Below are 18,899 nucleotides of genomic sequence, written 5' to 3'. Positions count from 1 at the left end.
GTGACCTGATTTGCTCCCTCCCATCATCCATGTCCTAAAGCTTTGGTATTGGTTCCCACAAGTAAGGATGACGCCGTGGACCGGACACACCTATGTTGGAGAAAACAGAATTTATGTTTACCTGATAAATTACTTTCTCCAACGGTGTGTCCGGTCCACGGCCCGCCCTGGTTTTTTAATCAGGTCTGATGATTTATTTTCTTTAACTACAGTCACCACGGTATCATATGATTTCTCCTATGCAAATATTCCTCCTTTACGTCGGTCGAATGACTGGGGAAGGCGGAGCCTAGGAGGGATCATGTGACCAGCTTTGCTGGGCTCTTTGCCATTTCCTGTTGGGGAAGAGAATATCCCACAAGTAAGGATGACGCCGTGGACCGGACACACCGTTGGAGAAAGTAATTTATCAGGTAAACATAAATTCTGTTTTTTCTTCTATACTGGATTAAATATATATATATATATATATATTTCTTATATATTTTGCTTAACTGATCTTGGGACCTAATTTGTTTTGTTAGGTTTACTTAGTTTAGTTTGGGGACTAAAGTATTACTTTATCTCACATTGAGGTATTATCTTCTGATGTCTGACATAATGCTTTGTCCCATGCATAACATTTTTATATTATGTGATCTTAGGTCACTAAGATGTCGCTTACCTTGTTCGATGTACATGCAATATTTTTCTTTATCCAATGCCTATGACATCATCCTTTCTGATCAGGTTCATCGGTCTTTGACTTCGGGTTCTATCCTATATATTGTATGTTGAGGATGGTTATTCTTCTGGGATCCCATGGATTGGTAGCTCATAGCTTTCTCAGGAGTTTTCAATGTCATTCATTCACAAGTATTGCTGCGGGTGCGGACTCTGCAGCTTATTGGAGCAATGTTTTGTCTGGTATAGTTTCTGAAGTGAATACTTTAGAACCGATCCTAGTTGGGATCAAAGTTCAAAGCCTTGTTTATAATTTTATCTGTGATTGCAGCTTGCAATATTAAAGGGATATTTCCTTTCTCAGGTTAGGAAGAATTCCCAGATTCTGGGACCAGGAAAATAGTATTCCTAGGATACAAAATAGGGTTCAGGTCTTCTCCAGGGGCAGGTTTAGTTTTTCTGCAGTCCAGACTAAGAGTGGTCTTCTTAATCTGAGTGAAGGACCCGTCTTCCCTGAAAGTGATTGTTCTAGTTCCCGTGGAGGAACAGGGTCAAGAATTTTATTAAAATCTCAGGGTTCCATCGGTCAAAAATGTTTTGGCGGTTTCCAAAAGATAGGGAACTTTCCGTTCCTCCTTAGCCCTACAGTGCCTCTACAAGTTCCTCAGAGTTCTGTCCTTTAAGATGGATACTATTCGTTCCATTCTTTCCCCGGTTCGGGAAGGTCAGTTCTTGACAACCATAGACCAGAAGGACGCGTATCTTCTTGTTCCCGTCAAGGATCATCTCCATTCATGAGGTTTGCCTTTCTGGACAAGCATTTCCAGTTTGTTGCACTTCCATTTGGTCTTGCCACGGCTCCCAGAGTATTCTCAAAAGTTCTAGGGGCTCTATTGGCAGTGATCAGATGCCAGGGAATTGCAGTGGCGCCTTTTCTAGTCAACATCTTGGTTCAGGCGTCATCTTTCAACTAACAAAAACTCATATGAGACGTTGTTTTTTCTACGTTCCCAAGGGTGGAAAGTGAATCTGGAAAAGAGTTCTCTAGTTCCATCTACAAGAGTGATTTTCCAAGGAACAGTCATAGATTCTCTGTCCATGAAGATTTTCCTGACGGACGTCAGAAAATTTAAACTTCTGGCTTCTTGCCTTTCCCTCCTGTCTCCCTTTGTCCATCAGTGGCTTAATGCATGGATGTGTTTGGTCTGATGGTAGCTTCCATGGACATCATTCCTTTTGCTCGGTTTCATCTGCGACCACTGCAACTTTCAATACTCCGTCAATGGAACGGATACCATTTAGATCTTTTGCAGAGGATAAATCTGGACCCCTTATCAAGAGACTCTCTCGTGGTGGATTTCTCAGGAAAATCTATATAAAGGCACTTGTTTCCTGAGGCCAGACTGGAGAGCTGTTTGGGGTTCTCTGAAGACTCAGGGCCTGCATTCTCAGAAAGAGTCCTTTCTTCCCATAAACATCTTGGAGTTGAGAGCAATCTTCAATGCCTTGACAGCTTGGCCTCAGTTATCTTTAGTCAGATTCCAGTCAGACGGACAACATCTCAGTGGCTTTCATCAACCACCAGGGAGGAATTCAGAGCTTCTTGGCTATGAAGGTTCACATTCTGCAGTGGGTGGAAGCTCATGATTGTCTATCTTCCATCCACATTCCAGGAGTGGACAATTGGGAGGTGGATTTTCTTTGCAGACAGAATTTTCATCCCGGGGAGTGGGCTCTCATTCCGGAAGTGTTCTTTAAGATAATCCTCATGTGGGGGGTACCAGAGTTGGATTTGATGGCGTCTCGTCAAAATGCCAAGCTTCCAAAGTACGGTTCAAGGTCAAGAGATCTTCAGGCCGCCCTGATAGATGCCCTGGCGTTTCCATGGGATTTCGGTCTAGCATACCTGTTTCCTCGGTTTGCTCTCCTTCCAAGAGTCATTGCTCGTATCAAGCAGGAGAAAGCATCTGTGATCTTAATAGCTCCTGTTCGGGGGGTGGAGCTTGGCCGCTTAGAGAGATGTTTGTGTAAAAGAATAGCTCCTAGGCCCACATCTGTTAATTCCGGCAAAACTAGCACATACATCCATCTAAGCAGTTCCTGTCAGGGTGCAAGGCACACCGGAGTCTGAGACTGAAAAAAAAAAAGACGCTGCGGACCGCTAACACCTCGGGCAGACTCCCTGCATAGTCAGATCCACGCATCAGTACAGAGAAGCCGCGCCATTTTGGCGGACCTTGCACGCACCTAGATTTTGGAGCAGCAGGGATCCGGATGGTTGGAGAAGCAGGCGACTAACGCGGTAAGCTTGAAAAAGCAAAGAATCTGCACTGTTGGCTCCGAGTGATCGGTGAGCTCAAGCACCACACTTTCTGACCTGCGCAGTCCAGCACTGTCACGCTTGTTCATCCAGGGGGACTTTTTCATAGCAGGGCACTGTCTTAAATGTAATCCGCTTGCTCCCAAAGAAGATACATTTTTGTGGACATTAAACATATCGGCACAGGAGGTATATGCTAGTGCTGGGGACTTTATAGGCTGTGCACCATATTGCAGCTACCTGAAGTGGGGGAATTTATTGCTGGCCCTATGTTAATAAATATCCGCTTACAGCCAGTTATAAAGGGCCCTTGCCACCACGCTTATAAACACATTGGAGGAACTACATAATATTGGACACTATTTTATCCACAACATATAAGCCCCTAATAGGACAGCTTTGGCCTGCATTTGGACTTTAAAAAAGTATGGGTGCTGGAAACATTTGTAGGCACTGAAAAGACCCCTAAAGACGCCAGGACAAGACTCTGTATAGTGTAGCAGGCGGATCGGTGCAGGGTACTGCAGCAAAGAAAACACGCTGTAGTAGCAGGGAGAGTAAATAAAACATCACAGAGAGCTCCTGACTACCTAACTTACCTGGGGTGGGGGAATCCCTCAGATATACAACCTGGACATGCCAGGTAAAAGATCACATAAGCCAGATACTCCATCTACCACCCGAACAATGCAAAATTACTTAAACAATCAGACTCTAACCAACTCTCATCTGCTGACGCGTTAAACCAGAATACACAAAGAGTAGACATGCAGAACAAATCCTGCAGACATCACTAAAGAGCACTTGAAATCGCTCTGCACTAAAGATGATGTCAAAGAAATGATGTCAGAGGTAAAAAAAAATGGTACGGGTAGCTAAAGAAAGATCTAACAAAGGTTGTACAAAGAGTCACAAATCTGGAAGAGAACCACAACACCACCTTCAATGACAGTCAGCATGTGTCTCGTCTGGCATACGAACAAGAAGAAACAATTCACCACCTACTTGAAAAAGTAGATGATTTGGATAACCGGGGAAGGAGGAACAACCTCCGCATTAGGGGTATCCCTGAAAGCATACAACCATCGGCTTTGAAGGGGTGCCTCCAGAGCCTATTCCAGACCCTCAAGGGAGATGAAGGGGCACCAGATATAAACATAGAGAGGGCCCACAGAGCATTACGTGCCAAACCACCCCCAAAGGCACCCCCGAGAGATGTCATTCTAAAACTTCTGCATTTCAAAGACAAAGAGGATATAATGAAGCATGCCAGACAGAAGGACTTAACACACGCGGGAAATAGAATCCAAATCTTTGCAGATTTAAGCCCCACCACCTTACAGAAGAGGAGAGATCTTAGCTATATCACCACGACTCTAAGAGACCAAAACATTCAATACAGATGGGGTTTCCCAGTGAGCATCATCGCCACTAAAGGAGACACAACCGCCATATACAGATCTCAAGAAGACTTGCCACGTTTTTGCGAAACTTTGCGGATTACTATTAAACCTACAGAGTCAAACCACCAAGATACAACGGAACACCTCACTTTTCCAAGAGGAAACAGCTTGCCGCCAAGGGAGAACCGCAGGGACAAGGACCAGCTCTCAACCGGCCGCTGCTATCGGTGGCACAGACACCATTGGGGGTACGGACTAGTCTGCAGCTGCCCCCTGATGGGACTCTGAACTTTTCATAAAAAGGCTACAGGTTGTAAGTTTATCTTCAATATAAATGTTTAACATTCTTTTATGGGATTGCAGATGTGGGATACTACCCACCTACTTTTTTATTTGTTCTAGAGAATTTTGTTTGTTGTTTCTTTTACTAACATTTACTTAACAGTATTTTCCTGATATTGGTTTAGAACTGTATTTAGAGTATTTGCATACAACTGGAGAACTATAGGTTACTGCTCACATAAGTGCTTCACATACAGGGAGCTTCAGTGTCCAGAGAACAGACTCTCTTCCTGACAACTCTCCTTTAAAGACGGTGACTACACACGATAACAAGCGCCATTACTCACTTCCCACATAAAACACACAATTAACTGACTCGCTTTACAATAATGGCAACTGATTCTGAACCTAACACAAGGTCACTTACGCTGATCTCTATTAACGCAAAGAGTTTGAACAGCCCGGAGAAACGGTCAATAGCCTTTCGCCAATTACATCATGCTTCAGGGGATATACTCTTTATTCAGGAGACCCACTTTCAAATCGGGAAGGAACCAGCATTTCTCCATCAGAGATACAAATCAGCCTATTTGGTATCAGGGAAGGAAAACAAGTGCAGAGTAGGGATCCTATTTAGTAATTCAATTAACTTTGCACCCACTCATACACTTAAAGATCCAAACGGCAGGTACATCATAATTTCTGGCCTCCTATACAACAATCCTGTAACTTTTGCAAATATATACCTCCCAAACCCGGGTCAACATATAGTTTTTAAGCAAGTATCTCAATTATTGCTCAAACACACGAAGGGCATACTTTTCCTGGGGGTGACTTTAATCTACCATTAGATCCCACAATTGACACTTCTGCTGGAATGTCCTGCATACCGAAACAAACTTTTAAAGCCATAAACACGCAGGTCCAACTTTTAAGATTACATGACATATGGAGAACTATACATCCAAACAAACAAAACTACACTTTCTATTCCCACCCACATCACACATATTCTAGAATAGACTATATTCTGAGCGACCAACTAGGTCTATCTATGATAGACAGTTCCACTATATTACCCCTCACCTGGTCTGACCATGCCCCAGTACAATGTAAAATCACATGGCCATCCATGCCTACAACACCCTTTATATGGAGGTTAGATGAAACAATGCTGGATAACCCACTGATTAGGTCAGACATTGACACAACTCTAGAACACTACTTTAGGGAAAACACAAGTGACGTCACCTCTCACACAACACTATGGGAAGCCCACAAATGTGTAGTAAAGGGGGAAATTATCAAACACAAGACAAGAGACAACAGAAATAATAGTCAATTTTTAAATTCTACTCTAGCCCAGATTAGATACTGGGAAAAGGAACACAAACAACATCCTTCTTCCTTCTCCATATTGAAGTCCCTTACGCAGGCCAGAAACGACCTGCACACCCACCTTACAAAAGCCTACTCAATAACAAAGCAGGCTCATCACTGGCGAAAGCCCTCAAACGTAAACAATTGAATACATATGTGCACACCATAGTAGATAAGACAGGCACAACACACAAAGATAGTAAAAACATTGCCGAGACCTTTAGATTGTACTATGAAAAGCTGTATAATCTAGACAACGATAGTGGGCAGGAGGACATAGACCAATATCTAGCCAATCTCCCTCTCAATAAATTGAACAGGAAAGACTCAGAACTCCTAGAAGCACCCATTACTATTGAGGAAACTAAACTTTCCATCAAGAGCATGCCTAATGGGAAAAGCCCAGGCCCTGATGGATTAGGTGTAAAATACTATAAGACATTTATGCATTATCTCCTACAACCCCTCACCTCCCTGAAAGAGGGAGGTTTCTCGGAACGGTTGCTAGAAGCACATATCACAGTCCTCCCGAAACAAGGCAAGACCCCTGATAGACCTGAGAATTTTAGACCCATTTCATTTCTCAATTCGGACATAAAGATATACGCCAAAATATTAGCTAATAGGATAAATACATTTCTTCCAGCCTTAAAGGGACAGTTTACTCAAAAATTTTCTCCCCTTTAATTTGTTCCCAATTATCCACTTTACCTGCTGGAGTGTATTAAATTGTTTACAAGTAGCTTCTTTACCCTTATATTGGCATTTGAAATTGTTAATTTAGCATGTGGTATCCCCACCTATTCTGAAAGTTTGTGGCCGCGCGTACCAGCTATAGATAAGTTTTGTAAACACAGCCAGCAGAAGAAATTACACTCCCAGTGTGATAAAGCAGAGATAAGGTAGTAAAATGTTGATTTTCCATTGTTCTCTCAAAGTATTGGTGATTATTTTAAGGACAGATATAAGATGAAGAAGCAGGTATATGTGCACAATGTGATACAGTAATGAGATCTGATTATACCTACAAGCTCAACCTATTTTATTAGGCTGTGGCTTCAAAACACAAAATCAGAGCTTTTATATACAGAAATAAACCTTAAAAGCTAATTTTCATACATTTTTTACTCTGTAGTTGGTAAAAAAGCAATTGTAAACACATTAAGGGAAAAACTATTTTACAGTATACTGTCCCTTTAATTCATCCTAACCAAGTGGGCTTCATACCCGGTAGGGAATCCCGAGATTAATAAGCTTATGGCACACGCACAAGCCCATCATATCCCACTAGCGTTAGTTTCAAAAGACGCTGAAAAAACATTTGACAGGGTGCGCTGGCAGTTTCTGCGGGCGACCCTGGCTAAAATTAATTTTAGTTAATCCTTCATAGCACAAATTTTTTCTCTCTACAGTAAACCAACCGCCCAGGTTAAGGTAAATGGCATTCTTTCTGATAAATTTAGCATTCAAAATGGGACGAGACAAGGGTGCCCACTGTCGCCCGTGTTATTTGCCATTAGGCTTTAGCACAATCAATTCGATCAAACGGACAAATTAAAGATATCCACACTAAATCATGTGAGCACAAGCTAGCACCATACGCTGACGACGTCTTACTCACCCTTTCTGACATAAATTTTTCCATACCCAAAGCACTGGAGACTTTTGATGAATTTGGCAAGGTTTCGGACTTTCATTTTAATCTGAGTAAATCTGAATTCCTAAACATTACCTACAAACCTGAACAGTTGACTAAACTTCTGCAAAACTGCCCTTTAAAGCGGCAACAGAGAAAGATGAAATATCTGGGAATATACCTGTCACCAGATCCTCAGGAAGTTTTTCAAGCCAACTACAAAAAGTTGGAAAACAGCCTGGTCACGGATCTGTCCAGCTGGAGAAATAAATCCATTTCCTGGCTGGGACGTATCAATGTAGTGAAGATGAATGTCCTACCCAGACTACTTTATCTACTCCAAACCACACCTATACCTCTTCCAATACATTATTTAGATAGGATACAAAGGCTTATAGATCAGTACATCTGGAGAGTGGTTAAACCCAGGGTAGCGAGGGGTTCGCTACACTTCCCAAAAGACAGAGGAGGGTTGGGGGTACCACATATTGCTACATACAAGCAGGCGATTACATTACATAGACTGGTGCCAAAACGATCCAAATAAAGAGTGGGTCCAACTTGACTGTGACATCCTGACAGCTTGGCTCAATACGAGACACAGACCAAAGGTAGTGACAGACTATCCTCTACTACTAGACTTTTTTCAAAATTGGGATAAGATTCTAAATACTCCGACACACATATCCAGCCTCACTTTGCCACTCACTCCTATATGCAATAACCCAGAGTTGCCCTGGGATTTTAGAGAAATAAGATTAAACCGAGCCATATGCATAGGAGAGAGAGTGTTCTCAGCAATAACAGATGAGCACAATCTTAAGAAGCTCGGGGACATACAGGAACAGCTACCCAATGTCCCAATAAACTGGTTCACTCACGCCCAAATTGCTCACTACATATCTACGCACCAGCATAAACAAGACCTTACAAGACCAAAATCCTCATTCGAAGCCCTTTGTTTACAAAAAAAAAACACACAACATGCAATTTCAAAATTATATAAGCTTCTCTTACCCGGAGACACACATACTCTCCCTTCCTATGTTTAAGCATGGGAAAGGGAAATGAACACAGATATCACATATCAGGAATGGCAGATAGTCTTTCAAACCACATAAAAATCATCAATTTCTGCCAGAATTCAAGAGTCAAATTACAAACTCCTCTCTAGGTGGTAACTCACCCCGTCAGACTACAGCACATATACAGATCGACTTCAGGGAAATGCTGGAGGGCTTGTGGCGGGGAAGGCTCATTTACACACATCTGGTGGGACTGTCCCAAACTTGACACATACTGGACTGAGATTCTTTCCCATATAAAATACATCCTGGGATATTCTTTACCCCAGTGATTTGCAACCTTTTTTTGCCGTGGCACACTTTTTTACATTAAAAAATCCTGTGGCACACCACCATCCCAAAATTTTACAAAATCACACATTGTAGCCTAATACAGGATATATATATATATATATATACATATACATATATATATATATATATATATATATATATATATATATATATATATACACACACTGTACTGTGCTGTCATGCCATGCCTCCTACAAACTATACATGACATATTGACATTCAGTCACAAGCAATCATAATGATTGTCTGTGAATGAATGTCAATGTCATGGTTGTAAATGATGCCTGATGAGCCTGTCACATACCTACCAATATTTCAAAATTTGAAAGAGGGACACCCCCGCTCTGTTGTCAGTCTGCCGCCGCACACCTGAGGATCTCTCACGGCACACTATTGTGCCACGGCACACTGGTTGAATAACACTGCTTTACCCAATGACCCCTAGATTCTCCTGTATCATTACCCAAAATCGACAGAAAGGAACATAAAGCACTGCTAATGTCTATGCTAAATAGTGCAAAAATCTTAATTCCTTAAAACTGGAAGTCTCGAGTGGTCCCAACACTGACAGACTGGAAACAACAAGTTACCACATTACTTCACCTCGATTGATATCACCACTTAATGCAGGGCACTATTGACATGTACAAGCTAATATTGTCAGCCTGGGAGGATGGGGGCAACCACTCCACAAATTAGGGTGATGGAGTGGGGACATACTCATCAGACCGTAGCCGTGGGGACAGGTGAGAGATCTGGGTCCACTAGGCACAGACGGGGGAGATGTGGTCTCTCACCACACTCTAAATCCACAACAAATTCATGATTCAGAATCTAATCACTTTAGGTTTACCTGACAGACCACACCAAAGGGAGGTTATACGCCCAGTCCAGTAACACTAGGGACGACGATTGACGGACACACCACTTTTCAGTCTCTCCCCCCCCCCCCCCCATCGCCTCCACTATACATTAATTTTCAATATGTTGGTGATGCAGTTACTCTATTGTTGTGCTGATGCACTTTTGTTTTTGCATACTTGTTTGTACTATGTTCCTATACCTGACAGGGCGCGGAGCCCTTCCGGCCTCTCTCGGGCTGGCACCGGAAAGAGGACTAGAGCATGGACATTATATACATTTTATTTGCATTGTATGAGAGTTTTACAGTTTGCAATATGATGCTTACCTTGTTTGTTATATTTTCGTTCTTAATAAAGCTTTTTAAACCAAAAAAAAAATAGCTCCTGTCTGGCCTCACAGGATCTGGTTTGCAGATCTGGTGAGGATGTCATCTCTTCTACCTTGGAGGTTACCTCTGAGGAAGGACCTTCTAATTCAGGGTCCATTTCTCCATCCTAATCTAGATTCTCTGAAGCTGACTGCTTGGAGATTGAATGGCTAGTTCTGTTTAGACCAATTTTTTCGGAGGCAGTCATTGATTCTAAGCTTTAGGCTCGTAATCCTGTTACTAGTTAACATTTACCATAAGGTATGGCGTAAATACCTTTTTTGGTGTAAAGCTAAAAGTTTTTCTTGGAGTTGGGTGAGGATTATTTTCTTCAGGATGACCTGGAGAAAGGTTTGTCGATCAGATTTCTGTTTTCTATCCTTTTGAACAAACGTCTGGCAGAGTTACCAGATGTTCAAGCTTTTGTTCAGGCCTTGGTCAGAATCAGGCCTGCTTTTAAACCCGTTGCTCCTCCTTGGAGCCTTAACCTAGTTTGGCAGCAGGCTCTGTTTGAGCCGAGACATGTTGTTGATATAAAGTTGTTATCTTGGAAGGTTTTGTTTCTCCTTTTTCTTCTACTTGCAGAGTTTCTGAACTTTCAGCTCTAAAGTTTTACCTTCAAGCTACTAAAGATTTTTGGCAATCTTCTGCCCTTTTTCTTGTTTTCTCTGGAAAGCGTAAAGGCCACTTATTCTACTCTTTCCTTCTGGTTAAGAAGTATCATTCGTTTGACTTATGGGACTGCTGGACAGCAGCCTCCTGAGAGAATTACTGCTCTTTCCACTAGGGCTTTGGAACTGATTTGCAAGGCGGCAACATGGTCCTCTTTGTATATTTTTTCCAAATTCTACAAATTTGATTCTTTAGCCTCGGCTGAGGCTTCTTTTGGGAGAAAGATTCTTCAAGCGATGGTGCTTTCTGTTTAGGTCCTCCTGCCTTTTTCACCCTCCCTGTTCATTCCGTATCCTCTAGCTTGGGTATTGGTTCCCACTAGTAATTGGAATGAAGTTGTGGACTCTCCATGTCTTAGTAAAGAAGACAAAATGTATGCTTATGTGATAAATTTCTTTCTTTACGGACATGGGGTCCACGACCCGGCCTCTCTTTAATTATAATTCGGCAGTTTTTTTTAGTAACCCTCAGGCACCTTTTTCACCTTTGTGTTTCTTCTTTCTCCATTTCCTTCGGCTGAATGACTGGGGGTTATGGGTGAGGGAATATACAATTAATAGCTTTGCTGGGGTGCTCTTTGCCTCTCCTGCTGGCCAGGAGTTGAATATCCCACTAGTAATTGGAATGACGTTGTGGACTCTCCATGTCCGGAAAGAAAGAAATTTATCAGGTAAGCATAAATTTTGTTTTTAGTCAGTCTCGGAACCTAAAGTCCTCCTCTTTACACTCAGAAACAGGGCCAAATTTAAATTCTTAACAGTTTAAGAAACCTGCCTCCTCTTAGTCATTATAAAGGTACAGGCCCTCATCCAGAACCTCTGGTAGGGGTCAGATTACGCATTTTTAAGTGGGGTTGCTTTCAATCTGATTAAGATCCATGGATTCTGAATATTTTTTCCCAGGGATATAGATTTGGTTTCAAATCTAGGTCTCCCAGGGGAAGGTTTCTTCCGTTTTATGTTCCAAAGAATCCTGTAAAAAGCATTCTTTCATTTAGGCTTAAATCTGAAATCTATGAAAATAATAGTCCCAGTTCCAAGGTTGAAAAAAGGTCAGGGGTTTTATTTCAGCCTCTTCATTGTTTACAGGAAGGAGGGGACTAATAAGGCTGTTCTGTATTTTAAGACTTTAAACAAGTTTCTCAGGGTTCCTTCTTTTAAGATGGAGACTATTCTACCTCTTGTTATAAAGGGCAGTTTATATGTATAATAGATTTGTTGGGTCTTATCTCCATATCCCTATCCACAGGGATCATCATCAGTTTCACAGATTTGCATTCCTGGAGAAGCCTTTTTTTTTTTTTTTTTTTTCTTCCTTTTTGGTCTAGCTACTGCTCCCAGAATTTTTTCAAACATTTTGGGAACGCTTTGGTCCCTAATAAGAGCTCATCGTGTTTACATGTTTTCTTTTCCAGAAATATCTCTCCATTTAGCGGTAACTCATACCAACAGAAACTGTTGTTTGTTCAAGAGCATGGATTGAGAATCAATTTTCCAAAGAGTTCTCTTTCATACCAGGATTATATTCCTAGGTTTCATTATAGACTTGGTCACTGAGACGATCTTTGACAGACCAGAGGAGACGGAAGTTACACTCAGCATGTTCTAATCTTCAGTTCTTTTTTGTCTTTGTTGTTCTTTGCATGGAGGTATTAGGTCTGATGATAGCAACATCAGATGCTATTCCATTTGCTCGGTTTTATAAAAAGCTTTTATAGCAGCGTCATCGATGCATGGATCATACTCCTGTTTCTCAGTAAATCCTTCTGGATTTCTGAGCAAGACTATTACCAATTTTTTTTTTTATATTTATTTTTGGCGGATTAATAAATACTACTTTGTTCTAGGAGCATTTTCGTTCATCCAAATTGTACTGTGATCTTAACGCTTAGTCTTTTAGGTTGGAGTGCAGGGAGTTTGGTCTCCTCAGGCGATGAGGATACCTATAAATGTTCTGTTACTTAGTGCAATCTTCAGGGCTCTTCAGAGTACTTTCTTCATTTGGAAGTTTTCTATCAGATTGTGGATTAATGGGTCTTCCAGAAATGGATCTGATGACTTCTTGGTTGAACAACAAGCTCCCCAGATATTTTAAATTATTCGGTGAACCTCTCGCAGAGTTTGTTGTTGTCCTAATAGCTCCTTGGTTGTTTTGTCTGGGTTACATCTTTCCACCTCTTGTTCTGTTGTCAAGATTGATAGTCAGGATCAAGCAGGAAGCATCAAAAGTAATTTTAATTGTTTCCGCTTGGAGATCTTGGTTTGCAGATTGTCCTCTGTGGTCTCTGCCTCTGTGACACAACCTTCTGTCTCAAGGGCTGTTTTTCACTTGATGGCTTAAATATTGAATGCTTAGTTTTTAGACTGAAAGATTTTTTTTTCTGATTACTGTTGTTGAGACCTTGATTCAGGCCTGTAATCCTGTGACAAAGGTTTTTCATAGGGGTTTGAAAAACTTTATTTCTTGGTATGTGATTACAATTTTACAGCAGTGGCTCACATCAATTACAAGGGGAAACTAGCGATCAGGGATGTTTCCCAAATTCTGACTTTCTCAGTCATCAATCCCTACATCCAGGAGAATGGTCTCTTCATCTGGAAGTCTCCAGTCAGATTATAGACCTATGGTGTCTTCCGGAAATTAATCTGAGGGCTTCTCGTTTAAACAAAGACCTCCCCAGATATTTTGCAAGGTCTAGGGATCTTCAGGAGTTTGTGGGTACTCTAATAGCTACTTGGTTGTTTTGTCTGGCTTAAATTTTCCGCCTCTTGTTCTGCTACCAAGTGTAATAGCCTAGATCAAGCAGGTGTTATCATCAGTAATCAAGATTGCTCCAGCTTGGCTTTGTAGCACTTGGTGTGCAGATGTCCAGTTGTCCTTCGTGGCTGGTTCTTCTGTCATGACCTACTGTCTCAAAGTCCGTTCTTTTTCATCATGATTTATAATATTTAAGATTGATTGCTTGGAAATGGAATCCTTAGTTTTAAGATGGATAGGTTTTTCTGTTTCTGTCATCTTGGTTCAGGCCCGTAAACCTGTGAGAAGAATGGTTTATCACAAGCTTTAGGTTTTTATTTCCTGGTGTGTGTAGAATATGGGTTCAGTTGGAACCCTTTTAAAATTCCTAGAATTCTTCAATTTCTTCAGAATGGTTATTTGCTAGTTCTTTTTAGGGTCAGATCTTTGCTCTTTCTGTCTTGTTTTACTAGAAGATTGCTGAATATTCTGAATTATATCCACGCCTTAGTCATGATTAATCCTGTTATTACCCAATTTCACCTCCATGGAATCTTATTTGGTTTTCAGAGTTTTTCAGGTTTGAACCCATGTATGTTTTAGAAATTCATCTTTTGTCCTGGAAGTTTTTTTTTGTTTTGGCTATTTCTGCTAGAAGTTTGATTTGTCTGCTCTTTGTTGTGAGCATCCTTATCTTTTCCTTTAGCATAAGGCAGTTTTGAGAACTGTTTGACCTTTTGTGCGGTGGTTTCTTCTGTTAACATTTATCGTGAGATGATTGTTCTCTCTTTGTCCTAATCCAAAGTATATTAAGAAAGAACTTCTCCGTTATTTGTATGTTGTCAGAACTTTGAAGTTCCGTTTTGCAGTCTACTAAGAATTTTTTATATTCTTTTAGCTTGTTTATTCATTTTTCTGGTTCCAAAAAGGGTCAAACAGCTACTGCCGTTTTATTAGCCTCTTGCTCAGGCAGCTATTATTGATCATTTAATATTTATTGTATTTTTTTTCTGCATTGAAAAACTAAAATTTAAAACAAAAACGTATCCAATATTTTTGTAATAGTATAAATCTGGTCCCCCCCCAGATTACTCATGGACTTCACAGCTTGGGTATTATTTCTCAGAAGTAATGGACTCTCGGCACCCAATTTTTTTCTATTTTTTTTTTTTTCTGTTTTTTTTTTTCTGTCCGCAGTTTGAGTATGCACCTCTTCCCCTGCTCCTTTTTTATTGCTCTTATTTTCTTTTCATACCATCTTCTTTTCCAGCTTGGCTATATGTCAGACTATGTTCCAGTAATGTGGGGGGGGGTTTTAAGGGCTTTGGAGTTTTGGAATCTTTGACTCCTCCTAGTGGCCAGTAGTATAATCCCAAGGATTAATGGATTGTGGACTCTTACCACCATGAAATAAATTAATTTGTCATGTAATCTTAAATTATATTTTTACTATAAAGGGACACTGAACCCAATTTTTTTCTTTCGTGGTTCAGATAGAGCATGCAATTTTAAGCAACTGTTTAATTTACTCCTATTATCAAATTTTCTTCATTCTCTTGGTATCTTTATTTGAAATGCAAGAATGCAAGTTTAGATGCCGGCCCATTTTTGGTGAACAACCTGGGTTGTTCTTGCTGATTGGTGGATAAATTTATCCACCAATGAACAAATGCTTTCCAAGGGTCTGAAAGAAACAAATAGCTTAGATGCCTTCTTTTTCAAATAAATATAGCAAGAGAACGAAGAAAAAATGATAATAGGAGTAAATTAGAAAGTTGCTTAAAATTGCATGCTCTATCTGAATCATGAAAGAAAAAATTTGGATTCAGTGTCCCTTTAATTGTTTTAATACTTAGGAAATAAGTATTAAGTTTTATTTTTTTATAAAGTGGGTACCACCATGTTTTAAGCTTGTTATCCTTTGTTTCCTTCTTTTCAAAGTTTTCATGCTGAGGCTAATGAGGGGCGGCTATAAATTATCTGAAAAATAATGTTCGAAAGACACTAAACCCTCAGATTACTATTCAGCCACATTGTCCTACAAAACACACACGTTTCAGGACACAGCCCTTCCTCATGTTGCAAGCTTTCAGGAGTATTGAGCAGTTGTGTCAAGTGGCTGTTTAATTCTATATCCTGCTTGTGCTTCTTAAAGCTCTAGTGTTGAGCACCAGACCTCCATGATATACCTTCAGATAACTCACTGCTTTTGTAGCTATATTTTATACTCCTTGTTAAAGGGACATGAAGCGCAATAAAGTCATTTAATTATCTTTTGTTTCAAAGCAGCAACAAAAGCTCATAAGCATGCACATGTCTGGCGCACTATATGGCATTAGGTTTGCAAGAATGTTCTCTATTTCCATGTGCACTAGATGGCTGCACCATTTCCTGCCATGTAGTGTTCCAGACACCAACCTAGGCATCTCTTCAACAAAGAATACCAAGGAAACAAAGCAAATATTTTTAAAATTGTATGCTGTCTAAATGAAAAAATATTTTTTTTGGGATTCATATCCCTTTTAATCCTATTCTTCATGTTCTCAGGGACAGCATACAAAACCCCTCTCTGCAAAACTTTTATATGGCTAGCTATTAAAACTGGAAGGAGGGTGAAGTGGACTGGGAGGGATTTCTTGTTTAAATGTCTGCCCTTTTCTAAGTCGTGTCTGTTATTAACCCACTGATCATGAAAATTATCTGCTTCATGTACTGCAATTCAGAATGGCGCGTATAAAAATCTGTTTTCTCTCCTACTTTTACATTCCTGCCTCTGTCAGTCTTTAATGCTGCTCTTTAACTCACACTATATAATGGTTTAAATACAACATTTGCAACAACCTGGCTGCCTCCAGATGTTTTAGAACTATATTTCCCATGATGCTCAACTTGACTTCATAGTGCCTAAGCATTATGGGTAATGTAGTTCTGAAACATCAGGAGTGCCAATGCTCCCCATCCCTGGCCTAGACAATACTATGTATGTCTTCCCTTTCCTATATTAAAATATATACGGTTGCGACTGGATGGTAAATGTACGTATTTATTTATTTTTACATCAAGGGACAGTCTATGTCGCCACAGCCAGATTCCTTCCAGACACAAGAGTCCCCAGTACTTCTCGACCAAAAGCCTCCCATGTATGGTCAACCATACACCGGACAGGGATCTGCCATGCAAGCAGGCAATTTTAGCAACATACAGGGACAACACCCACCTTTTAACTCCATGATGAATCAAATGAGTCAACAACAGGGCAGTTTTCCACTACAGGGTATGCACCCACGGGCCAACCTTATGAGACCTCGGACAAACATCCCAAAACAGCTGAGAATGCAGCTGCAGCAAAGGCTTCAGGGGCAACAGGTAAGTACTTCAATTCCAAGTTTGTCCTTTTCTATTGTTTAAAGGGATATATGAAACCCACATTTTTTATTTCATGATTCAGATAGAGCAGGCAATTTTAATCAACTATCTATTTTACGCCTGTTATCAATTTTTCTTCGTTCTCTTGGTATCTTTATTTGAATAGCATGAATGTAAAGGTTAGGAACCAGCCCACCTCGTTAGCACTTTCTGATTGTTAGCTAAATGTAGCCACAAATCAGCAAGTGCTACCCAGGTGCTGAACCAAAAATGGCCCGGCTCCTGAGCTTGCATTCTTGCATTTTCAAATAAAGATACCAAGAGAATGAGGAAAAATTGCTAATAGGAGTAAATTAGAAAAATTTGGGTTTAAAGGGACAGTCTACACCACAATTTTTATTGTTTAAAAAGATAGATAATCCCTTTATTACCCATTCACTAGTTTTGCACAATCAACACAGTTATATAAAGGCACTTTTTACCTCTGTGATTACCTTCTATCTAAGCCTCTGCAGACTGCCCCCTTATTTCAGTACTTTTGGCAGACATCCATTTTAGCCAATCAGAGCTAGCTCCCCTGAACTCCACATACATGAGCACAGTGTTATCAATATGAAACACATGAACTAACACCCTCAAGTGGTGAAAAATTGTCAAAATGCCCTTCAAAGGCATAGAAATTGGCATATTAACCTCCTAGGTTTAGCTTTCAACTAAGAATACCAAGAGTACAAAGCAAAATTGTTGATAAAAGTAAATTGGAAAATTGTTTAAAATTACATTCGCTATCATAATCATGCGTTTATTTTGGACTAGACTGTCCCTTTAATATTCCTTTAAATCAGTGTGTAGCTAGATACTGTATGGATATTTGAAGAATATAAGATTGCTAAGTGAGAGTCTTGCAAAGTTTTTTGTTTTTTTCTGTTTATTTTTAAGCATCTCAGATCTTGCTGTTTGCCTTCCTCCATTAGACAAGTATGTGAGTAGGGAGTCCATGTTTAAAACTGCAATCATCTGTTTTGTGCTTCTGTATTCATCTATCTTCTCGTTTTTTTTGTTTTATAAGTGATGATAATTAAACAAAGAAAATTACCTTCATATGTCAGAAGTAATCAGTGTAGATGAACTTGTGAAAATAGATGTTGCCAGAAAGCGACAATCAACACAAAGTGTTATTGTTCAAAAAGATAGATAACGCCTTTACTAACCACTCCCCAGCTTTGCACAACCAACATTGTTATATTAATATACTTTATAACGTTTAAGCCTCTAAATGCCTGATACTAAGCCACTACCAGACAGCCTTTTGTCACATGCTTTTTTATTAGCTTTTCACAACAGGAGACTGCTAGTTCATGTTAGACATATAGATAACATTGTGCTCATGCACGTGGGTTTCGGATGACTAATTGGCTAAAATGCGAGTCAAAATATAATAAACAGGTGATCAGGGGGCTGTCAAAAGAGGCTAAGATACAAGGTAATCACAGAGGTTAAATGTATATTAATATAACTGTGTTGGTTGTGCAAAACTGGGGAATGGGCAATAAAGGGATTATCTTTTTAAACAATACATTTTTTGGAGTCAACTGTTCCTTTAATAGCATTGAAGGGACATTGTACAGAACAATTTTCTCCCCTTTAATGTGTTCCCAGTGATCAGTTTTACCTGGTGAAGTGTATTAAATGGTTTACAGATAGCTCCTTTACCTCTTGTCATTGGAAACCTCTGCTTTTGCCTGTTGAAATTGCGACCTATGCTGCAGTATTAGCGATAGAAAAGATATGTCTGCAAGAGGTTGCAGCAAATATCAACCTCCCAGTGGCA

At 40.2% G+C, this 18,899-nt stretch overlaps 1 protein-coding gene across 1 annotated transcript in view; it reads left to right on the top strand.

The window, feature by feature from the left end:
- NCOA3 (nuclear receptor coactivator 3) overlaps positions 1 to 18,899 on the top strand; it is a 656,351-nt gene that overhangs the window by 523,962 nt on the left and 113,490 nt on the right. The window contains exon 10 of the mRNA XM_053716954.1: positions 16,766 to 17,068. Coding sequence (XP_053572929.1) covers positions 16,766 to 17,068 — 303 coding nt within the window. The remainder of the gene's footprint in view (positions 1 to 16,765; positions 17,069 to 18,899) is intronic.

Source organism: Bombina bombina, chromosome 1 (genome assembly GCF_027579735.1).
Source record: "Bombina bombina isolate aBomBom1 chromosome 1, aBomBom1.pri, whole genome shotgun sequence".
Classification (NCBI taxonomy): domain Eukaryota; kingdom Metazoa; phylum Chordata; class Amphibia; order Anura; family Bombinatoridae; genus Bombina; species Bombina bombina.
This window is presented reverse-complemented; position numbering and strand designations above follow the sequence as displayed.